Genomic DNA, 24,931 nt, shown 5'->3' on the forward strand with positions numbered 1-24,931 from the left:
ATTCTATTTATTTTTATTATTTTTTAAAAGTTATCTCTATGCCCAATGTGGAGCTTGAACTCATGACCCTGAGATCAAGAGTTACATGCTCTACCTACTGAGCCAGCCAGGTGCCCCTCATATTCTAATTTCTAATTTTTTTTAATGTTTATTTATCTATTTATTTTGAGAGAGAGAGATAGAGATAAATCAGGGGAGGGGTAAAGAGGGGGGAGAGAGAGAATCCCAAGCAGGCTCTGCACTGTCAGCACAGAGCTTGATGCTGGGCTCAATCTCATGAACTGTGAGATCATGGCCTGAGCTGAGATCAAGAGTCGGACGCTTAACTGACTGAGCCAGCCAGGTGCTCCTCACATTCCAATTTCTAAAAATGCTTTATCCTGAATCCATACTTTCACCTGACTGGTGGGGCTGCCTCACACTTAAAAATGACTGATCTATGTTAATATATACCATGTTCATTTCCTTAAAACAACGGTAAGTAGAATGTGGTAGTTTGTTATATTGGTGACAACCAATGAACCGCACCTCTTGGCTCATGCCTTTATTTCGTGCCCTCTTCTGGAATCTGGGCTGGGCCTGTAACTTGTTTTAACCAAGGGAAGGCAACAGAGTGATGTGCTAATTCCAAGCCTAAGCTTTCGCCTAGCAGATGCTGCTTTTGCGCTCTGAGGAGCCCTGAGCAGCCCTGAGCCACCACGTGGTTGTGCCACCCCAGAGGCCCTAAGACAACACAGAGACTGAAGCTCAGTCACCCTAGCTGACCTCCCTTCCAACCAAAAAGGTGAATGCAACAACATGAGTGACTGACCACAAGCAAGACCACAAAAGAGAGGCCAAGTTGAGCAAAGCCCATGAGCAAATAAAAGGGTTATAATAAGTCATTATGTTTTAGGGTAATTTATTATGTAGTAACAATTAAGAAAAATAAGGTATTATTAAAAAGTATTTTGCACAAAATGGTAATAGAGTACAGTATTCTACAGCATTTTGTAGTTTGCTCCACCTAATACATGTGCTTTATTTGCAATTTAATTTATGAAAAATTAATCATGAAACACAATGAAACTTTGCTAAGTAAGTGCAATCTAACACTTCTAACAAAATATCAAGAAGCACACAATCTCTAAATTTATTTGTTCAAGATTTGTTCAATGAAGACTTATTCAAATATGCTCTCCACTATAAGTTACTTATTGAACAAAAGAAATATATAAATTTTGTTTTCCTTTATGGGTAACATGAACCCATAATCTAATCTAATCTATGTTGTTAATATATATTACTTTTATAATATAATATAAAGCGTAATATTATGTATCTTTCTAAACAGAAAGTGCTTTTACATTTTCTAGTAAAAGGATTTTTCTCTTACCTGAATATAACACGTAAGGACTCCTGTTGCATAAATGGGGACAGTAGCTTTAGTGAGGACCCCATTTCCTGCTGAGGAATCTAAGATCATTAAAACAATTTTAAAAATCTGCATGTATTTTAAATGTAAATCAAAAAGTCACAATGCAAATTATATTTAAAATTCCAACTGGTGACAAGGCTTACGCATGCATATTATTACTTTGGAAAAGAATTTTGATTAAAATACATATCCATGGTTGTTGTAAAAACATAGCTTAATACTTTTTATAAAGCCAGTAGCATAAACATTTTTGATAGATGTTAAGAACTCTAATAACCAAAATGAGATGCTATACTCTATTTCCATACTCAGAAATCGGAGCTTTCTTTTTCTTTCTTTTTTTTTTTTTTAAATGTTTATTTATTTTTGACAGAGAGACAGAGCATGAGTCGGGGAGGGGCAGAGAGAGAGGGAGACAGAATCTGAAGCAGTTTCCAGGCTCTGAGCTGTCAGCACAGAGCCCGACACGGGGCTCGAACCCACAGACCGCGAGATCGTGACCTGAGCCGAAGTCGGACGCTCAACCGACGGAGCCACCCAGGCGCCCCAAGGAGCTTTCTTAAACTCTCCCAAGTGCCAGTCTGTATAAACAGGTCTTAAACTTTTATGCTTTCAATCTGTAGCATTCGGTAAAAGGTAAAGGCACTCAGCTAAAAGGTGGCATCTGGATATATATTATTTAATCTGCTTCCTGATATGAGATACTACCTAGTTTCCAGTACTAGTCTAGTTCCAAAGCCCCTCCTGCATCCTCTATAGGGATTTTCAGCCAGATGACCCTATTTTCGCTGGGAAAATGCAGGCAAAGTACAGAGGCAGAAGAGGGGAAAGCATTCCAACACAGGAGAGTACCCTGTGACTACTGTAAAATAAGATAAATTCATCTGTAGATGATTTCAAAAAAGAAATTCAGAGATGATATAACATTATTTATAGCAACAACAGCTCTGGTTTATTGTTCTTTAGGCACTATTTTAAGTGCTTTATGTTTGCTTTTACGTATCCCCAAATTTTTAAGTACTTTTTTCTATTTTTATATGGTTTGAAATTCTTTTCAGAAAATAGTACATAAACAAATTTGACTAACTGCCCTGAAAGAATTGTAGCAAAAATGAAAGTTCCATTTTCACATCAAGTAGCACTTGAGGTTTGTTTATGCTCTCAGTAAGAGTAATTTTTTCTTTGGGGGACTACTGATATTGGTTGAGTGTGACTATGGTAGTTGAGAGTTAAATCTGAGGTTAGGAACATAGCCATAAGTTGGATTCATAGATATAGACTATACATATAGGGATTAGTAATCTCTTCCTACATGAACTACTAAACACTTAGAGCTAACTAATAATTCTAAAAGCTGTCAGTTTTTAAAATATGTAAATATTCCTCACTAATTTATCATCAGAATTAACAACTAAACAGATAATACCAACTATTAGGCATTCTAAACATTAACACTTGATAATATAAATTTTGGGAAGCATTTATCAAAAAAAATTCTCATCATGTTCGAACTTAGAAGAAAAAGATATATTTATTCATCTCTATTTCTGAGGACAGCCTAAGATGGGTTTTGTAGATCACTCAAATCAAATCACTAAGGTAGGACGGTGATAAGAACTACCTATATGTCTAAAACCAACCAAGTTTAAAAAAAAAAAAAGAAAAAAAGAAGGGCTATACGTTTTTCTTTCTAACATTTTCTACAATTTATTCGTAGAAACTAGAAAAATACACAGGAACTTAAGATCCACAAGGAAACAAGTTCTTAGGCTGATGGTGCTATAACTAGATTTCTTAAGACAAATGAGTGAAAACTATCAACAGAGGGACTGGAACTGCCCATTCGAGTATGTGGGTTGTTTTTTTTTTTTTTTCAGTTTATTTATTTTGAGAAAGAGAGAGAGAGAGAGAGGAAACAGTGTGCATGAGTGCGAGTGGGAGAAGGGCAGAGAGAGGGAGAGAGAATCCTGAGCAGGTTCTGTGCTATCAGTGGGGCTAGATCTGATGACCTGATCAAGACCTGAGCTAGAACCAAGAGCTCTGAGCTACCCGGGTGCCCCCTCAAGCATGTAGTTTCATTTTAAAAACATATATGCATATCTTACATTCTCTTCCACTATATTTGTTTTCATTTTAAAAGATTTAAATAACTAATTTGGAAGTAGAGATCCTTTATTCTATAATTTTCAATATTGTGAATATACCACTTCAAACCTACAAGGGTACAAGCACTCTATTTGAGAAACTCAGCCTTAAGTCAATTTAATTGCAAGGAAGGTAGATATTTATAAGCAAATTAATAAAGATGAATCTCACTACCATCTCATGGGAAAGAGGTAGGTGTGACACAGTTATAAAACCAAGAAATAAATTTTCCTTTTCACTTGTACTTGTTAGTTCATTTACATACAATTGGCACATAATGAATATAGTATTTTTCCTGAGTAAAGATATCCAATTGTTTTAAAAGTAATAATAAATGGGGGTGCCAGGGTGGCTCAGTCGATTGGGCATCCGACTTCAGCTCAGGTCTTGGTCGTACAGCTTGTGCGTTTGAGCCCCGCGTTGGGCTCTGTGCTGACAGCTCAGAGCCTGAAGCCTGCTTCAGATTCTGTGTCTCTGTCTCTCTCTGCCCCTCCCCTGCTCACACTCTGTCTCTCTTTCTCTCTCTCAAAAAAAAAAAAAAAACATTTAAAAAAATTAAAATTAAAAAAAAAGTAATAACAAATGAACTTACCAATGTTTTCTTCAGACAGTCTTAAAATCTCCTGGAACTGAGGTTTGACCTAAGCAACCGAAAGAAAAGATCCAAAAAGTTTCAGTCCAATGGATCAATTAAAGATTAAATAAATAAAATGTTTACTATGGCTACTACTACTACATTCATTGATTCATCTGATTAATTGATTTATTTACTTATTTTTTTATTTTGCTTTATGGACGATTTAAGTGATCAGAAATATAACAATTCTTTTTTTTTTTTTAAGTTTATTTATTTTGAGAGTGCGAATGCACGTGTGAGCTGTCAGGATGGAGCCCGATGTGGGGCTCGATCTCATGAATTGTGAGAATATGACCTGGGCCGAAATCAAGAATCAGACACTAAATTGACTGAGCCCCAGATGTGCCCCAGAGATGTAACAATTTGTAAGAGGCTTAGAATAAAAGAAGAGTCAAGTTACTCCAAGCAACACCTTTAGAGAAAAAATGTTTTCAAAATCAATTCAAGTCAGTAGGTATTTTCTGAAGGGTTTTTGTTTTCCTTCACTAAATTAAAATAATTTCCAAGATGACTTTAAGGGCTTGAAATTACTACATCTTAAAACTTCATGACAGAAAGATTATTTAGGTAAATATTATTATATGATTAGAATTATTTTTTAAAGCTTTGCTGTATTTAAAAGGAAGGGAGAGCAAATTCCATTCATTTAGGGTATTCAATAAGTAACATATTCATCATGTAATATCCATCTGCTTAAATTTTAACTTCCTTAAAACTGAAATTTAGGCATCAAATATAGAATTTACCTACAATTTTTTAAGCTAGTAAATGCTAATTTCAATTTTTTATTATTAACATTATCACAGATTTCAGGTTTCAGGGCACTGAAGTCAACCACTTACTGCTAAGTATTTAAATGAACTCCTACTTACTTTTTTTTTTTTTTAATAATAGCTACTTCTTTTGGAGATGTCAGACAATTTTTGCCAATGTTGATAACTATAAAATCAAATTCTATTTAATAATTAGATGTTAGCAAAAATGTAAAATTGATCTTGTTTCTTCTACAGTAGCATCAAGGTCTAACTTTTTGCCCTCTTAGCAGCAGGTCGGGCATAACAAACAACTTAAACGGAGGTGAAGCCCACTGTTGGAAGATTAATCTACAGCACCATACTTATGGAACAAAAAGATACTAAAGTAATTTATTCATTTCATGCATGCCAAAGCTAAGCCCAGATAACTTAATTATTATAGGTCACATAATAGTATTTATTATAACTCACTTTCTGAATTTTGTCCAGTCTGCTATACCAAACTATTTTGCTTTAAATGTTTAAATACCCACAGAGTAAAGTAATAGTTAATAGTAAAGAGCTCCACAAAATTCTTACCTTTTAAACGTCTTGATTAACATTTGATTATAACAACTGTATCTTTTTATGTTTTTCTTAGCTCTCTAAACAACTGCCCCAACAATACGCTAGCAAGACAAATGGATTAAAGATGAAACTGGGATCTAAGGACATTCCAACTGTAGTATCTAAAACTGTAAAGTAACCTGGATATGCAGATGTGACAAATACTAGTTTTGGCAGCGACTGAAATATGCAGCATGAATCTCAAGTGCCCACACTATTCTAAGAGCTGGTCTTGCAGCAAGGCTTCTATAGAAGCTACGTTGGTTCCACAGTCGCCTGAGGTTTTGACCAAAGTGTGCTGAGCAAACAGCTGCTCCCCGAATGTGTGGTGGATGGGAAGGCAGGAGAAGCGCATCAAAGAATCAGTGAAGGCCTCTGATACGGCCTCTGCTGGAAAGATACCCAGTGTGTAGATGTTATATCCAAACCTGGATATAAACCAAGTTTAGGCTAAATCATCGAAACGTGAATAAAGATAGGAAGATTATTCACTAGAATTTTCTGTTACTATCATAGTTTTCTAAGATATTAAAAGGTAAAGGAAGAGCTCATGCTTTGGTTTACTCTGTCACAGCGTTAATTAACACATTACATTTCTGTATCTCTTGCAATAAGAAAATATGGAACACAAGTTTTTACCTTAGTGTTTGTAAAAATTTTGCCAAATGTCCGGCAAAGGCGCCAGAAAAATCTGGAGAATTCATGGACACAGGCAGTTGAAGTAACATTAATTTTGCCAACTATTTCTATAAGTTGTGGCAACCTGAATGTGAAAGGAAAGAAAAATAGGCAGGGGATACATATAAATTACTGTTTCCTTGCCAATGTCTGAAACAATGCAAATCTAACAACCTCTTGCTTTGCTTTTCATAGCCAGTAAAACCGCAAATCAAAAGAGCGGTTTGAGATACCCTGAAAAGGTTTTCAGTTTCTATTCTACTCTATAAACTTCTTAAATTTTAACTGCTTGCCATAAAACACATGGAACCTTAACGGTAGAGTTTTGCCTATGGAGTTAATGAGACACAGATCACTGGATTTGATGCTTCACATCAAGTGCTTGGCTAACAAGGCATCCACTGTAGCTTCAAAAATGACAATCTGGATGTGGTTTAAAATACATCATCACTATTAGACAACAACAAGGCAGCAGACAGGTCCTTTTGACATAGTCTGGCAGCACCATCCTCATAGATAAATACCTACATATCCAATGGTATAAATCTCCTCTCCTAAAGAAGTTTACCATAGATAATGCCAAGTTATGTTTTTGTTTTGTTTTTATATTTTGTTATATTTTGTCCCTCAGTGCCAAAACTAAGCATAGGGAGCTATCTTCCATCAACTGATGGAGGCGTACCAAATGAATATGAAGGCAGTAACTTACAATTGATTGACAACCCACAGTAAAGTCTCCCAGCCTGTTGTACCCTCGTGTTCCAGCTGGTAATCATAAAGTTGTAAGAGCACTGCCAATTGCTCACGACTTCCAATTATAGTAGACACATCTTGAAGAGGCGACATAGGCCGAGGGAACCTAGTCACTATAAATAATAGAAGCAAAATAAATCATGTGAAAAGTGGCAGTGTGTGAAGCTAACTATTCTGTGAAAAGGAAAATAAGATTCTGTCTCCCAATATTTAATTGCCTATTATAAACTTTAAATAGAAAACTGAAATATGTTAATCATATAATTTTTTTAAAAAGTGAAACAAATTCCTGTCACATGTGAACAAATTTAACACGTCTCAAAAATTTAAGATTTTAGGAGACTAAATAGTTATAGTAAACGAACACTGTAATGAAATAGTTTGCTAATAAAGAGTAAAATTGCATTTAGGTTAAGTTAAAATTGGCCCAAAGATAAGATGTTAGCTGAAACATGGATTTGAATTTGGTTTAAAAAAAATAGAAATGCTTATAAGTCCACCAGACTACTTATGACAATGAAATAGAGAACACTTCTTGATGGCTATTAAATGGTAACGCGTGCCAACAGCTCATTAACTGTTAGAAACTCCTAACTGCCCAATAACTCTTGCATAGAGGCTAATATCCTAAAACATGCAAAAATACAGAATTTTCTCAAAATATATTAATGGCTTCATAATTATTATTAAACTTAAGAAAACATGAAATGCACATAATTTTAAAAATGTTCAAAGACAAAATTAAGATGTTACCGTCTTTTGATGCTGCCCAAGACTTTTAACAATATATTAAAGACAGAGGTCATCCCTTGCTAGCTGAACTCTCCTATTTGCTATCATAATATACCAACCAACAAATAAGTGAGTTTGGGTAACATGGTACCTCTCACTATCTGAGGTTTCTGCTTGAATTCTCACTGTATCTCAATCCAGGAATAAACAGATTTGGACTGCGAGGGATATTTGTACTTCATAGGGAATATGTCATGTCAAAGCATAGCTGATATAATTTCAAACACGGTTATATAACACCTGTCACAATCTGCTGCACTATGATAGAGTGAATGTCATTCCTTCATAAATACTAATAAACAACTGAAAAATAATAGAACAGTTTAAAGTCAAATAGATATGTCAAGATTAACTACAGGGGAAAGTGAGGTCTAAAGACTTAAAGGTAGGTCCAAGAGAAGCAAAATAATGTCAAAAAATAAGCAGTTATTTGGATAACTCAATTATTACAGGTAAGTAAACAGAATGGCTCAGGAGTCTCAAAACATTGTTCTATTTAACAGGATTTTTAACAATATAGAACTATAGAAAGGTCCCCAGAATGTCATTTTAATAGGATAGCAAAATACCAGCATTTTATTGTCAACAAAACAGTCACAATTATCCAGCAAAGTAACAGCCATTACGACTCTTTAATGTATTTCCCTCTCACTAGAATGTAAGCCCTCTGAAGGCAGAAAGTTGTGTCTATTTTATTCACGAATGTATCTCAAGTGTTTAAAATAGTGCCTGACATAAATATTAGTTACCGCTGTAAATAAATTGGTAGTAAAACTATTTGTGTTTCTATTATATAAGAGAAAATCTTCACTTATCACAAATTCTATCCCAAATATATGGATGTATATATAGATAGACATATAGACATGGATATATAGACCCTACATAAGAATACAATATTTTCTCATTTAAAATAAATGATTTATAACCAAGAAGTGGGCATAATAATATTAACATTTATGGTTGCTGTTAAAAGTCAGAGAGTCATATTTAGTCTAAAAGAATTAAAAAGCAAAGGTTATTTTTGGTATGATGAAGACATAATCACAAGAAAGGTCAAATAAACCCTGGAAGAAATATATTCAGGATGGTAACGCAGTTGTTTTGACAATTTTCATCTAGTCCCCAGCACATGCTTGGCATCAACATTCAAGAGTTATTTTTATACATGAATGAAGGCAAACATTATAGGTTGATCTATGTACCCTCCTAGAAACTCCTACATTGAGGTCCCAATCCCCAGAACCTCAGAATGTGACCTTATTTGGAAACAGTATTATTGCAGATGTAATTGGATAAGATGAGGTCATACTGGAGTAGGGTGGGCCTCTAGTCTAATATTACCCATCTTATAAAAAGGGGAAATTTGGACATACAGACACACAAAGAGGGAGAACGGAATATGAAAATGAAGGCAGAGATTGGGGTGATGCATCTACACGCCAAGGAAGGACAGAAATTGCTAGCAAGCCACCAGAGACGAGGAGGGAGGCATGGGACAGCGTTTTCCTCAGAGCCGTCAGAAGGAACCAAACCTGCTGACAGCGTGATCTGAAACCTTGCGCTTTCTAGAACTGTGGGACAATAGATTTCAGTTTGTGGTATTTTGGTATGGCAGCCCTAGCACACCAATATGGCAAGACAGAAAGAGAAAGAGTGGCAATTAGACAGGAAAGCCCCTAGGCAGACAAAGAACCTTGACACATGCAGGGGTGGAACCTGAAGCAGTCAGCTGTGAATGCTTTATGAAGACTTTGCTTAAAAGCCTGAATTTTCCTTCTCCTCGGTAATATTTTAAAATATTAAATGAACTCAACCCCATCTACTCTCAATTTTTCCAGTGAAACAGACATTCAAACATTTGTGCTGTGCTTCGTGTATCCCAAAGATTATAGGTAAACCGCTCCCAGTTTCCTTTACACGAAAACTGCCAACTGTCAAAACATTAAGTATCTATTGATGTTCTCAATGTTAGAATTCTCTTGTCTACCAGAAGTCGGCAAGAGACATGGACAATGTCACAAATCTGAAAACTCTGCAAAGGGATCTCATACAGAGTAACAGCTGCTCTACAGCCATTTATCCTGGGGGTTGGGTGCAGTGGGGTTACTAAGTGCCGTGGGTCAGAGGTCACTTACTGGTTAGATGGACACCGAGACAAGAGAATACTGGCCTTTGCTATCAATTTCACCTATTTCTGAAAATAAGTCATATTCCTTCTTTGGAGAAAAACATTCTGTTGCATATGCTTATATTCCTGTCAAGGACGTAGAAGAAAGTAATTACATTTACCTTCCCCTATTGAAAATAAGATGAAACAGGTCGGGGAGAGAAAGTGGAAAGAAAGTGGAAATGACAAGCTTCATAAACTGGCACTAGTAACTTTAGGTGAATCTTTTCATTAATCCAACTCTATGAATGAAAGAAAACTTATTTCAGCCACTGGGGGAAAAAAAAGTGGTAAAATGACTATAGATTAGGAATGGAAAGAAAGCACAAATATTAGAAAATAATACCATGAAGCTTATCCATAAGCGACGAAGCCGCAGTTGACCCTAGCTGTCATACACTCCGTGACCACGAAATTCCACACATATATTTTAGTAATTATGCTTTCATATAAAGTGATTTTTAGAAGTTTAACCAAAAGCAATTCCTTGGGAAGCTAAGCTGCTAACGTCCTACATCTTCCTTCCACAAGTTCAGTTCAGTACCTTCTATCTGTGGCACTTCACCATGAAGCTTGGCTTTGCTGGAGAAAGGCGCATTCTGCAGCACTAACGCAAAGAGAGAGGGGATCAAGGACTGCAAAGCGGAAAGATACATGTGGAGCTTATGTTCATCCAGCCCGTGCTCTCCTTCCTGAAACATAAGGAGGTGGAAGCTAGTTTTAGTCTGCTGAAATTAAGTATTTATAATGCTCTTCCTTTCTGTGGCCATTAATTAAAAAATTAAGAATCTGTATGTTAGACTCATAGCACAACACCTAATGGAGATATCCATGAATCTTTTCTTAATTTCTCTAAGTACAGGAAAATGTGAGGAAGCACTGAGGCACTATAATAAGCAATATAATCTTTTCTATGGAAAACTTCAGGGTGAACATCGGTCATTACCATTTGTATGAAACTTCTTTTATAGGCTTTCTTTTTTTTCCCCCCAATATTTATTTATTTTTGAGACAGAGAGAGAGCACAAGCGGCAGAGGGGCAGGGAGAGAGGGAGACACAGAATCTGAATCAGGCTCCAGGCTCTGAGCTGTCAGCGCAGAGCCTGACGCGGGGCTCGAACTCACAGACCCAGAGATCATGACCTGAGCCGAAGTCGGACGCTTAACCCACTGAGCCACCCAGGTGCCCCCAGGCTTTTCTTCTTTCAAGAGGGTCTTATTCTTTGAAATTTTGTAAGTCAGGATAAAGAAATTAAAGTGAGTTATAGGAATCACTTTAACTGTTCAACTGTTGAACCAGCAACAGCCTTGGCTATTTTCCTTCTCCTACATCCGATCTCCTTTTACAGATTTGGTGGCATCTGTATGTGCCAGCACTGAAAGGACTTTAAAATACTTCAATGCATAGATGAAAGGTAGGAGAAAAAAAATTCAAAAGGAAACAAAAGAGATAACGGAAAGAAAAAAAGAGTAAAAGGGTTAGTATGGTACACAGAAACCACATGTTAAAGTGAAAAATAGAATCATTACAGATAAAAGTGTTTACTAATAAATACATTATATTATATTACTAATATTATAAAAGCTATGTCAGATATACCAGATATATGAGTTACACACTATCAAGTTCTAAATTAATCTCTTCATGGAAGGATTACTAGCTACGCTGAATACTTCAGGTACATCTAATAGCAAAATAGAATTAACCATGTTATGAAATGGAACTTAAGAAAAACAAGGTATGGATAAATCTCAGGTAGAAAGAATACAAACATTTAAAGAATACTTAAAAAATTTCCCAGGTTTCATAAAAATGAGTATTTTCCAGTCTAGTTGTTTGTTTACAGTTTTTCTTAACTACCCAACTTGAAATTTATAGAAAAAAAAGCCCAATTTTTAAATTAAATAAATACATATAAGACTGTCTACAGAGTAGTTACTATGCAAGAGCCTTAAAGATTCTTTAAAATTTGGGGGTAGAACGGGTAAGAGTTAGGTGTCAGTGACCAATATCAGATCCTGGTTCCATCATCTGACAGCTTTAAGACCTTGGGCAAGCTACCAAAATGCTCAGTTTCCACACCAAAACCAAAATATAATTCAAAGGGTTATAAGAATGACATAATATATATTATTTACACAGTATCTCCCTTAATGCACATAAAAGGCATTAAAGAAATGTTAGTTTTTCTTCTAGACTCTAAGAGGGACTTTTAGTACAAAAATTAGATCAGGAAGTTACTATCTTTCTTTTAACTTTTCTTCATTTCTTTTACTTGGGGAAAACAGAAAACATTCATTTTAAGAAGTGAGAAAATGAACTACTGCAGTGAAAGAAACACAAGTAAAGCATTTTGACATCGTGTAAATAAGAAAGCTTTAGAGACTAATATTTCAGTTATCTTAGCTGATATTTTACCCAAAATCTTTAAACCTTTGGAAGATACCAGGAAGAGCTAGCTTTCTGCATAATGTACAAATGAGTTCCACAAAGGTGCTACTTCAGCGTATAAACCCAGATCATGACCTTCCTCGTTGAGCTTTAGCAAAGCAGAACTTCCTCAAACCTCTCTTGGCTCCAGACCAATAAAATCTTTACCTGGCAAATAATTAGAATGTTCAGCTCGGTGGTACTTTCTGTCTTTGCTCCCCAGCGTTCTCTCAAGAGGACTTAGAACACACTCTTTACATTTCTATAAACTGCATAAATAAAGAAAGCATTTACCCTGAGAAGTTTTTCTATCTTGTTCAGCAATGTAGGTATAAGATGAGACTGTAAATTTCCAAGTTCTGTAGTCCAGGCAGCATAGGCCGGTAAAAATACTTGATGTGTTGCACTAACTACTCTTTCTGAGGGATCACCCAAGGCTGAGAGCAGCAATTCAAAACCCTGCCAAAATGAAACAGGTAAAATTTAGATTTTTCAAAGAATAAATTAAAAAAAAAAAACCTTAATAAAAAGCAATGAAGTATATACACTGTAGTACATGTAGAGAACACTTTAAGCAAGAAAGAAAGCCATCCATAACCCTATCCTTCCCATTTTCTTTAAAGAAAATGTCATGTATCCACTGAAGTGGAAACCAAACAGAAATGGTGGTAAACATGGCACGCTTTTTGCCAATTTCTTGCCACAAAACCATGGGAGATACTATCAATGAATCACAGTGCCCTTTCTTTTGAATCGAAGTAAAACCAGGCGGCTAACTGCAATGGGTGAACACTGGCATGCCTACCAGCTCTACTATAAATTATCGGGTAGCTGAATCAGAGATTTGGAATATTAAATTGTTTGGAATTTTATAATGAGGTAAATGGGGTTCATTGTGAAAAACATACCTGTTGGTATTTGTCTGGATCATCAATGTATCCCATAATGATGCCAAGGCTTTTGATCACAGCTTCTCTTACTAAATCTGCCTTATCTTCCATTAACATTTGTTGCAACATTGAGAGAACCAAGGAGCTACGGATTTCTTTCTGAAAGTAAACAAACACATGTTTTTACTATTTATTTTATACTAGCGGCAGAAAAGTATAGAAAATAATACAACAGACACCCACACATTCAAAAATCCAGATGAAATATACATTGATTTTTGCTAACTTTCCTTTAAGTCTTCATTTTCCAAAGACATAAAACATTACAGATACAGCTTAAGTTTCACTCTCCTCCACCCTTCCTCTCTAAAGATAACATCTACCCTGAATTTGGTATCAATTTTCTCCCAATACATACCTGCAACTCTTTCAAACCCTACAGCACATAGTAACATAGTAGCAAGCACTTCTGGAAAATTGACAAAGTCAACCCTCTGCTATAAACAAACAATGACTCTTCTAGGCTCCCTGTTTACCTCAGAGAAGAGCTCTCAGAGTTAGAAGAACAGGAGGGTTACAAACACCACTCTGGTTAATCAAAACATTTGCTGGGGTAGAAGTGTTGCAAACATTATAAAATCCTGGTGTTCCTATTTTTTTGAAGAACTGAGAAAAAAACTTCAAACAGGATGATACAATATGGGAGTAAACTTAGAAAGACTTCAAAGGGAACTGCGCTGCTATTCTCAGAGGCAATTATTTAATATAATGGCAACCACTGTTGTGTCTTAATTTCACACAGTTCTTTTTTGTTAAAGAATGTTTTAGCCTAATTAATGGCTGAAAGTAAAATAAAGAGCTATTGCTATGCAAATTCTTCCCCTTTCTTCCCTTCTTTGCACCATTGTAATTTGATCAATTTATAAAATTCTTCAAACCCAAACTTGTTTACATATAATGGTTAGAATAAAATAACGATAGAAGATGACCATTTTCATAAATTCACAGTGTGATTTTAGTATTCAGGGCAAGATCTGCAGTCATTTTTTTCTTTTTAATTTTTTTAATGTTTATTTCTGAGAGAGAGGCAAGAGACAGAGTATGAGCAGGGAAGGGACAGAGACAGATGGAGACACAAAATTCGAAGCAGGCTCCAGGCTCCGAGCTGTCAGCACAGAGCCCGACGCGGGGCTCGAACTCATGAACTGTAAGATCATAACCTGAGCCGAAGTCAGATGCCCAACCGACCGAGCCACCCAGGTGCCCCTGCAGTCATTTTTAAAGGACCTAGTTTTTAGGGGCTCCTGGGTGGCTCACTCGGTTGAGCGTCCGACTTCAGCTCAGGTCATGATCTCACAGCTCGCGAGTTTGAGCCCTGTGTTGGGCTCTGTGCTGACAGCTCGGAACCGGGAGCCTGTTTCAGATTCTGTGTCTCCCTCTCTCTCTGCCCCTAACCCACTCACATTTTGTCTCTGTCTCTCTCAAAAATAAATAAACATTAAAAAAAATTTTTTAATGACCTACTTTTTGCTTTGACTTCTTAGAAACAAAAATATATATAATTTTAGCACATTTTGGGCACATTTAGGTTGGTGAATATGTCTTTTAGTACAGCCCTGTTTACTTATCCTTTAGGATAAAAACTTCCCCCAAACTGCCTGGAAGATCTTCAAATGGCTTCTTGGTTGGTATCAGCATGGGCAACAGGACAGAAGTTAAGTAAACTTCAGCCGGGTATTTGCTTCACATTGATCTGGACTGAGGTCAGCTGTGGCAGTTAGATTCAGTATGCCACAGGGAACCCACAGGACAAATCAGGAGGCATTACTCCATGTAAGCCATGACCACGCATATTTTACTGTGATCAACTGCAGCGAAGTATAAGGCAAGTGAGATCCATGGAGGAAACAGTAAGTCTATTATTAATACTGCTTAACATTCTGGTATCAGGGGCAGCGCAGAACAGCTTTTTTAGCCCCTTTGTGTTTGTGATGTTCTTCATCTGTCTTGGAACAGTACATAAAAGGATGTGCAAACCTACTCATGTAATCTGTCTATATGATTTATCACAACAAGATACTGGTTTTCTCCTATAATATAGGAGAATATTAAAAAAGATTTCACTATACCCCGATCCTGGTAAAGGTATGGTAAAATAGGAACTCCAATGTACTGATGACAGGAGTATAAATCTGTGCTATCTTGGTTCAGGGCAATTTAACACTGTCAAAAATGCAAATGCTGAAAGAGGCAAAATGTGGCGGTATTAACAGTATGAAAAATTAAAAAAAATACATAGATACCTACACAAGAACCTCTCAATAGTGTTTACTGTCAGGGATTAAGAACATTGTATATAGTATGATTAATTTTGGGTGAGAAAAATTCAAATATAAAAATGCAAACTGTTACATGCTTAGATTTTTATTTTCTATAAGAATTGATTAAAAACTATCAACGGTAGGGGCACCTAAGTGGTTCAGACAGTTCAGTGGCCAACTTTTGATTTCAGCTCAGGTTACGATGCCAGGATTGTGGGATGAGCACGGAGCCTACTTAAGATTCTCTCTGCCTGTGCCTCTGCCCCTCTTAAAAGGAAAAAAAAGTTTTTAAGAAAAACTGACAGTTCTTACAGGAAGGTGAGGTGCCAATGCTCCACAGGATTCTGCTACAAGTAGACGTCTTTCCGGGTATTTGTGGTTAATCTAGAGTAAAAAATAAATAAATCAAACATGAACAACAGAACCTCCTTTCTTCCAACAGAGAATTACTTTTCACAATAAATCCTGTTAAGAATGCAATAAAACTTCTTTTTTTTCCACTTCTGGGGATCCCTGTGTGGCTATAACTGGATCAGGAATAAGGGATTCAGAGAGAGCCTAAAAAATGAGGTCACAAGGGTCATCTGTTAAAGAAAAAAGGATAAAGCAAAGATGAAAATGTGGCAAAGTGTCTAGAGATTGTGGGCTTGCCTACAGCTAGGCTTTCCTTAGGATGTCAGGAGCAATTTTCTCCAGCCCTAGAAACATTAATTTATATTTAAATTTGAAAAACCCACCTTCTGAATATGACAGACATGGCTTATTAATAGGTGCCAGGAATAACTCATCAGTTCTCTTTTCCAACTAAGGGATTCGGAAGTAAGTCAATCAATGATTTAACCAGAACCCTTGACTAGTGATATGATTTTGTTTTTAAAGTAAGCAGACTTCAATCCACTCCTGTTTGTATACGCAAGATGATGGGGCTTTGCTGTGATGACTACACTGAACCATAACAAAAATAACAGAAAAATGACACATACTGGGTTTTGTTCCCATATGTCTTCTTCATAGAATATAAATCTTTCCTTGACTGGAAAAGAAGTATATCTGTTCTCATATTCCCATATGAAAAGGTGACATAATTCATTAATGTATTGGATGCCTAAAATTAAGAAAAGAAATTACATAGCAATCTACTGGGCAACAGATTGGAGGTAGTCGGCTAGATAGATCCCCGATATCCATGTTTATTCAGGTTATAGAAGAGGTGGTGGTAAAGATGTTTATAACTGATATCTGTAAATCAAATTTAATCTAGAAATAGTAATCCTGAAAGCAGAATGGTTTGGATGTCAAAGTATGCTGTATATAAACTTTCATTTTGCTTCTTTAGTCTAGCTCAGTGAGCCTTAAAATTAAATGTACACACAAAAATCAATTGTATTTCTTTGTATTGCAACCAATATTAAATTAAACTAAGAAAATTCTGTTTGCAATAGTATCAGAAAGAATAAAATATTTAGGAATCAGTTGAACAGAAAAGTATAAAAATTATACTCTGAAAACCACAAAACATCACTGAAAGAAAATTTAAAGGAACTAAATAGATGGAAAGACATCCTAAATTCATGGTTTGGAAGGCTCACGTTGTTAAGATGGCAATATTCTCCATACTGATCTACAGAGTCCTCATGAAAATTCCAGATGGCTTCTGGCAGAAACTAACAAATTCATCCTAAAATTCACATGGAAATTCAAGGGACCCAGAATAGCCAAAATAATCTTGGAAGTATGGGAACTAATAAGTTCAAAGGGTTGGAGTTTCTTTTTGGGGTGATAAAACTGTTCTAAAATCGATCGTAGTGATGGTTGCACAAGTCTGTGGGCACACTAAACACCACTGAAGTGTGCACTTTAAATGGGTGTAAGGTATCTGAGTATCTCAATAAAGCTCAATATGAAGAAAAGGAAATAGAAAAAACTGTTAAATACTATATGTACATATAAATAATGGTACAGAATTGTAAATTCAAAGTTGTATATGTTGTTTCTAAGTTAATGTGACTTTCAATGATTACAGCCTCATCCTAAATTAGCATGCACTATAACCTACAGGGGACATAAAGGACTGTCACAGACAGCAGGACTATATATAATGTTCATTTTACATATTTAATTTAGATCAAACTCTAATAAATTTTAAAGAAGAAAATGAATACTCAAAGAAATTAGGAATAGAATTCTAAAAGAGCATACACTTTACTGATATTCCAGAGACCAGTATTTTTAAAGCACAAGTGACTATGTTATTATAAATAAGGCCATGATATTTGCCTTTATAAGAAATTAACCTTTTTTAAGGTGGATAAATAACACGCTTAATGACCTAAACATCAAGTCTAGAAAGTCAATGATCCTGAGTTCTACATAGGACTGGAATATTAAAATTCAATATAAAACCAAAAGTACTGTTAGTAGATAGTGAGTTGGATTATAAATACAAAAACTTCCCACATCAACAGTTTACATTTCATATTCTGTATAGATTTGCAATATATACAAGTATATAATACATATATTATTTCTATTACCTACACACATGCACACACACACGCACACCCACACCCACACACACCCAGCCTTCTTGCTCTCTCTTGAATTCACTGAGCACGCCCCTGAGGGCTTTTGTATTTGCAGTAACTCACTTCATTCAGATCCTTGCCTAAACATCACTTTCTCAGGGAGTCCTGCTCTGACCTCTTTCTAAAATAGCATTCTCCATCATTCTCTAACCCTTATCCTGCTTTGTTTTTCTTCACAGTTTATAGTAATACAAGACATATCATTTATTTGTTTATTCTTATCTCCCCATGAAAAGGTCTTGGTCTTTTGTTTACCACTGTACCTGTCATTGGAACTAGTTCCTTAAGTATCTGTTGGAAGAATGAATAAAAGCAAGGCATCCCAGAACACTCTTAAGTGCTATTAAATCACCGTGCTGGACTACAGAAAAAGCAGCATAATTTAGATCCCACATAATTCCACTAATTCCTAGTGGCATTTAAAAAAGAAAATGTGAACACTTATAATAAACTAGAGTATAACAGCTAGGAGAAAACGCCATACAGTTATTTACCTGTTCCCAGCACTGCGGTAAAAGTTCAGCTTCTACACGTGTTGGTCCAACATGGCGTGCAAACGCCACACAACCTGTCAGTATCATTTGCCTGAAAAATAATACAAATGAATAAAGACTTATACTTACATTAGAAAGCACAGCTAGGACTAAGGGTTCAAAAGAGTCAGCTCTGGTAGCTCAGTCAGTTAAGCACCCACTCTTGATTTCGGCTCAGGTCATTATCTCACGGTTTGTGGGTTCGAGTCATGTGTTGGGCTCTGTGCTGACGGTGCAGAGCCTGCTTGGAATTCTCTCTCTCCCTCTCCCCTGCTGGCTCGCTCTCTTTCTCTCTTAAAAGTAAATAAACAATGGGGCACCTGGGTGGCTCAGTCAGTTAAGTGTCCAACTCTTCGTTTTGGCTCAGGTCATGGTCTCAGGGTTTCGTGAGTTCAAGCCCCACATTGGGCTCTGCACTGGCAGCACGGAGTCTGCTTGGGATTCTCTCTCTCTCCGTCTCTCTGCCCCTCCCCCACTTATGTTGTCTCGGTCTCAAAATAAACTTAAAATAAATAAATAAACAAATATTAAAAAAAAAAAAGCCAGCTCTGTAATTCACACCACACACAGTACTTTTGTACAATCAAATTAGACTTTTCTTACAATGGACTAGGTTGCCGCCAAGAGGATGAGTTCCTTAAGACTCGTTCTTCCAACAGTGGTAACACCATTTGTGAGATGTTGTGAAGTTATCCTCTATTGGTGTGAAGTTGAATCTCATAACCTCCTAAATGAACTTCCCATCCATGCAGTCTAAGATAGTATGTCTAATGCTTCAGCATCTAAGAACTTCAGTTTCTAGCCACTAAAACAATCAGCGATTATTCCCCCAGTATTTATTTCTTTTTTTTTTTAATTTTTAATGTTTATTTTTGAGAGAGAGGGACAGAGTTCAAGCGGGGAAGAGGCAGAGAGAGAAGGAAATACAGAATCCGAAGCAGGCTCCAGGCTCTGAGCCTTCAGCACAGAGCCCGATGCGGGGCTTGAACCCACAAACTGTGAGATCATGACCTGAGCTGATGTCAGATGCTCAACCAACTGAGCCACCCAAGTGCTCCTATTCCCCCAGTATTTCTATAATTCAAAACTAGGGTATCATATTAGTAAAATGATATTTCTTTTTTTTTTTAATTTTTTATTAAGTTTGTTTATTTTGAGAGAGAGAGAGCACAAGCAGGGGAGGGACAGAGAGAGGGAGACATAGAATCCCAAGCAGACTCTGCACCATCAGCACAGAGCCTGATGTGGGGCTCAAACTCACTAACTATGAGATCATGACCTGGGCCAAGATCAAGAGTCAGATACTCCACCAACTGTGACACCAGGCACCCCCAGTAAAACGCTATTTCTTACATTTTTAAAAGTTAATTTAGTTATTTTGACAGAGAGAAGGCATGTGTGAGTGGGGGAGGGGCAGAGAGAGAGGGAGAGACAATCCCAAGCAGGCTCTGGGCTGTCAGTGTGCAGCCCAACATGGGGTGTGATCTCACAAACCAAGAGATCATGACGTGAGCCGAAATCAAGAGTCAGATGCTTAACCAGTTGAGTCCCCATAAGCTAATATTTGCACCAGTAAAATGGTATTTCTAACATCAGAATTTTATACCCAAGGTAACTGCAGTAGGCAGCTTCTGACATGGTTCCCAATGATGTCCACCTCCCAATATTCATGCTGTTGTAGACTGGACCTAATGACCTGCTTCCAGTGAACAGAATAATGGCTGAAGTGATGGGAAGTCTTTTCTGAGATTAGGTTACAAAAGTCTGTGATATCCAGCATTGGACCCTTTCTACTGCCTTCTCAGCTGGCATGCTTTGATAAAGTATGTAGCCATGCTGGAGAGGCCCATGAGGCAAGGAACTGAAGGAAATTCTGGCCAAAAGCTGGTGAGAAACTGAGGCCCTCAGTTCAAAAACCCACGAGAAACTGAATCTTGCTAATGACCAACTATGTGAATAAGCTCAGAAGCAAATCCTTCCAAGTTGAGCCTTGACAGGACCAGCCCAGGCAACATGTGGATTACAGCCTTATTAGAGACCCGGAAGCAAGGACCCAGACTGACTCACACAAACTACAATATAAAAAAAATCAGTGTTATTTTAATTTGCAGACAACATGATACTCTATGTAGAAAACCTGAAAGACTCCACCAAAAAATTGCTAGAATACACGAATTCAGCAAAGTGACAGGATATAAAATCAACATGCAGAATTCTGCTGCATTTCTATACACCAATAATGGAGTAGCAGAAAAAGAAATCAAGGAATCGACCCCATTTGCAATTCCACCAAAAACAGTAAGATATCTAGGAATAAACCTAACCAAAGAGGTAAAAGATTCATGCTCCGAAACCTATAGACACTTGTGAAAGAAATTGAAGAGGACACAAAGAAATGGAAAAACATTCCACGCTCATGGATTGGAAGAACAAACATTGTTAAAATGTCTATACTACCCAAAGCAATCCCTATCAAAACACCACCAGCATTTTTCGCAGAGCTAGCACAAACAATCCTAAAATTTGTATGGAACCACAAAAGACTCCGAATAGCCAAAGCAACCCTGAAAAAGGAAACCAAAGCTGGAGGCATCATGATTCCAGATTTCAAGCTATATTACAAGCTGTAGTCATTAAGACAGTATGATACTGGTACAAAAACAGACATATAGATCGATGGAACAGAATACAGAACCCAGAAATGGACCCACAACTATATAGTCAACTCATCTTTGACAAAGCAGGAAGGAATATCCAATGGAAAAGAGACAGTCTCTTCAACAAATGGTGCTGGGAAAACTGAATGGCGACATGCAGAAGAATGAAACTGGACCACTTTCTTACACCATACACAAAAATAAATTCGAAATGGATGAAGACCTAAACGTTGAGACAAGAAACCATCAAAATCCTAGAGCAGAACACAGGCAGCAACTTCTTTGACCTTGGTCAGAGCAACTTCTTACTAGATAAGTCACCAAAGGCAAGGGACACGAAAGCAAACATGAACTACGGGGACTTCATCAAGATAAAAAGCTTCTGCACAGTAAAGGAAACAATCAACAAAACTAAAAGGCAGCCTATGGAATGGGAGAAGATATTTGTAAATGACATATCTGATAAAGGGTCAATATCCAAAATCTATAAAGAAACTTACCAAACTCAATACCCAAAAAACAAATAAGCCAGTTAAGAAATGGGCAGAAGATGGGACGCCTGGGTGACTCAGTCGGTTAAGCGTCCAACTTTGGCACAGGTCATGATCTCATGGCTCGTGAGCCCGAATCGGGCTCTGTGCTGACAGCGTGGAGCCTGGAACCTGCTTCAGATTCTGTGTCCCTCTCTTGCTGTGCCCCTCCCCCATTCATGCTCTGTCTCTGTCTCTCTCTGTCTCAAGAATAAATAAACATTAAAAAGAAAAAAAGAAAAAAAAAAAAGAAAAGAAATGGGCGGAAGACATGAATAGACACTTTTCCAAAGAAGACATCCAGATGGCTAACAGACACGTGAAAAGATGCTCAACACCGCTCATCATCTGGGAAATACAAATCAAAACCACAATGAGATACCACCTCAGAATGGCTAAAATTAGGGGCTCCTGGGTGGTTCAACTGGTTAAGCACCTGACTCTTGATTTTGGCTCAGGCCATGATCTCATGGTTCTTGAGTTCGAGCCGTGCATTAGGCACTGTACTATCAGTGCAGCACTGTCTGCCCCTCCCCTGCTCGGGCTCTCTCTCTCTCTCTCTCTCTCTCAAAAATAAACATTAAAAAAAATTAGTGATATCTTTGTGCTTAAAAAAAAAAAGAATGGCTAAAATTAACAACATAAGAAACAATAGTTGGCAAGAATGTGGAGAAAGGGGAACCCTCTTGCACTGTTGGTAGGAATGCAAAATGGTGCAGCCACTCAAGAGAACAGTATGGTGGTTCCTCAAAAAACTAAAATTAGAACTACCCTATGATCCAGCTATTACACTATTAGGTATTTACCTAAAGGACACAAAAATACAGACTCGAACGGGGCACATGGACTCCAATGTTTGTATCAGCATTATCAACGATAGATAAGCTATGGAGAGAGCCCAAATTTCCACTGACTGCTGAATGGATAAAGATGTGGTGTGTACACACACACACACACACACACGATGGAATTTTACTCAGCCATCAAAAAGAATGAAATCTTGCCATTTGCAATGATATGGATGGAGCTAAAATGTATTATGCTAAGTGAAATAACCAAATTAGAGAAAGATAATACCATACAATTTCACTCATATATGGAATTTAAGAAACAAAACAGATGAAAGTATGGGAAGGCGAGGAAAAAAAGAGAAGGAAACAAACCACAAGAGCCTCTTAATGAAAGAAAACAAACTATGGGTTGACAGAGGGAGGTGGCTGGAAATGGGTTAGATGGGTGATGGGTATTAAGGAGGGCACTTGTGATGAGCATTGGGTGTTGTTATGTAAGTGATGAATCACTGAATTCTACCCCTAAAACCAATATCGCACTGTATGTCAACTAAAATTTAAATTAAAAAAAAAAAAAAAGTCTTTCACTTTGTGCACCTGAGAGCTCTTACGGACCCCCCCCCCCCCCCCCCAAGGATACTTGGACCACACTTTGAGAATCACTTTGTTAGAGCAAACCTTTCTGTCTCTAGAAATAAGAATATCCTGTTTGCTTTGTATGTCCTTTGAATTTGGGTGCTCAGGCTTCAGAAATCAACTAATCACCAGCAATGTTGTTACCACAAAGCTGATGTAATGAGGAAGAAAACACCACCAAGATATCAATAATCGATTAAAGTTTTTTCTTTTTTGTTTTGGCTTCATAGTTATGAACAAACAAATCCTCTGCTATAAGAAATTTATTTTGGAAAGTTTTGAGCCTTAGAAAGATTCAAAATTAAAGTTAATAGTATATATGCTTCATGATTTGATTTTTGTATCTTCAATTATGCCTAGTGATTAAATTTCATATTGACTGTGAAAAAAAATGAGTGTTATTTTAAACCACATTCTTTTGGTGTAATTTGTCACAGAACAGTATATATTTAACCAATATAATAACTTCATTTGAATTGATAGATTTGAAAGTTACAAGAGTTTAGAATTTTAAATATATTTTTTCACTCTTCAGAATGAAGTTCCATTTTAAATGACTTTAAAATGCAGAATTGTAATAAAATAAAACAAAACAAAACAAAATAAAATAAGATAAGATAAAATAAAATAAAATGCAGAATTGTAAGTTTTTCCATTTTTGGTTATCTAGTTCAAAATAGTAAAACCTGATGGAAAAATAAGTATGTTTTCTTTTTAATTTTTTTTAAGATTTATTTATTTTTGAGAGAGAGTGAGAGTGGGAGGGAGGAAGGGAGGGGCACAGAGAGAGGGGGTAGAGGATCCAAAGCAGCCTCTGAGCTGATAGCAGAGAGCCCGATGTGGGGCTTGAACCCATGAACCGTAAGATCATGACCTGAGCCGAAGGCTGACACTTAACCGCCTGAGCCACCCAGGTGCCCCTTCAATAGATGTTTTAAAGTAGCCAACTTCAAGAAAAAGCAAATTAGAATGTTTTATTCACATTAATTATAGAAACGGCACTTGAAACTCAAGCAATGCTCACTATTTCGCAATATAAGTCAACTTAAACTGAATAATAACTTTAAATTTCAATTTAATTTAGCCAGATTAACTATAACTATTCTCTCAGGTTGAGGAGAATAATGACAAAGAACATCTGGACAACAACGAGGAAAATGTTGAGCCAGTATATCTTCAGTGTATATTACAGCTTCTTCTCACTTACCACAATCTTGTATTTTTATCTTTCTGATTCCCCTTTATATTTATATTATCATCTCCTATGCCTATTTCTCAATTCTTCCTTTGCTTTTGTATTTCCTACTTTGGGAAGGCAAATAACATGAATAAAAGAAAAATTGAGAAAGAAATTCCCAAGGTTTACGGACAGCTTTTTAGCTGCCTGTTCCCCAGTGAAAATTTCTTAATATCTGAATATTGTTTTTTCCCCACTAGTGTCTTAAAAGAATGAGAAGTCACGTATATTGGTTTCATAAATGTTTGACTCTTTTAGTAAACGACTTAGGTGAAATGTAGGCATTACAAACACTTGCATGAAACCCTCATGCGAAATGACTTTAAATCATGAGCCACCATCTACATAGTAAAGATATATCAACTTG

The 24,931-nt window shown here is 36.7% G+C and overlaps 1 protein-coding gene across 9 annotated transcripts in view; it reads right to left on the reverse strand.

Moving 5' to 3' along the window:
- The window catches only part of RELCH (RAB11 binding and LisH domain, coiled-coil and HEAT repeat containing), a 115,960-nt gene that overhangs the window by 35,258 nt on the left and 55,771 nt on the right, over positions 1-24,931 (reverse strand). For 7 of the 9 annotated variants that reach the window (XR_006963308.1, XM_047086382.1, XM_047086383.1 and 4 more), the window contains 9 exons: positions 18,675-18,765; positions 15,908-15,979; positions 13,293-13,433; positions 12,679-12,843; positions 10,498-10,645; positions 6,948-7,104; positions 6,200-6,323; positions 4,155-4,203; positions 1,376-1,455 (listed from right to left, as the gene is read on the reverse strand). Coding sequence is in view for 8 of the 9 variants with exons in the window: in XM_047086382.1 (XP_046942338.1) it covers positions 1,376-1,455; positions 4,155-4,203; positions 6,200-6,323; positions 6,948-7,104; positions 10,498-10,645; positions 12,679-12,843; positions 13,293-13,433; positions 15,908-15,979; positions 18,675-18,765 (1,027 nt within the window). In the remaining variant the exon portion in view is untranslated. The remainder of the gene's footprint in view (positions 1-1,375; positions 1,456-4,154; positions 4,204-6,199; positions 6,324-6,947; positions 7,105-10,497; positions 10,646-12,678; positions 12,844-13,292; positions 13,434-15,907; positions 15,980-18,674; positions 18,766-24,931) is intronic. The other 2 variants (XM_047086381.1, XM_047086379.1) reach the window with 2 other exon arrangements.

This window comes from Lynx rufus, unplaced genomic scaffold (assembly GCF_022079265.1).
Source record: "Lynx rufus isolate CCGP_SWC_20201006 ecotype Redwood Valley unplaced genomic scaffold, mLynRuf1.p SCAF_20, whole genome shotgun sequence".
In the NCBI taxonomy this organism is placed as follows: Eukaryota; Metazoa; Chordata; class Mammalia; order Carnivora; family Felidae; genus Lynx; species Lynx rufus.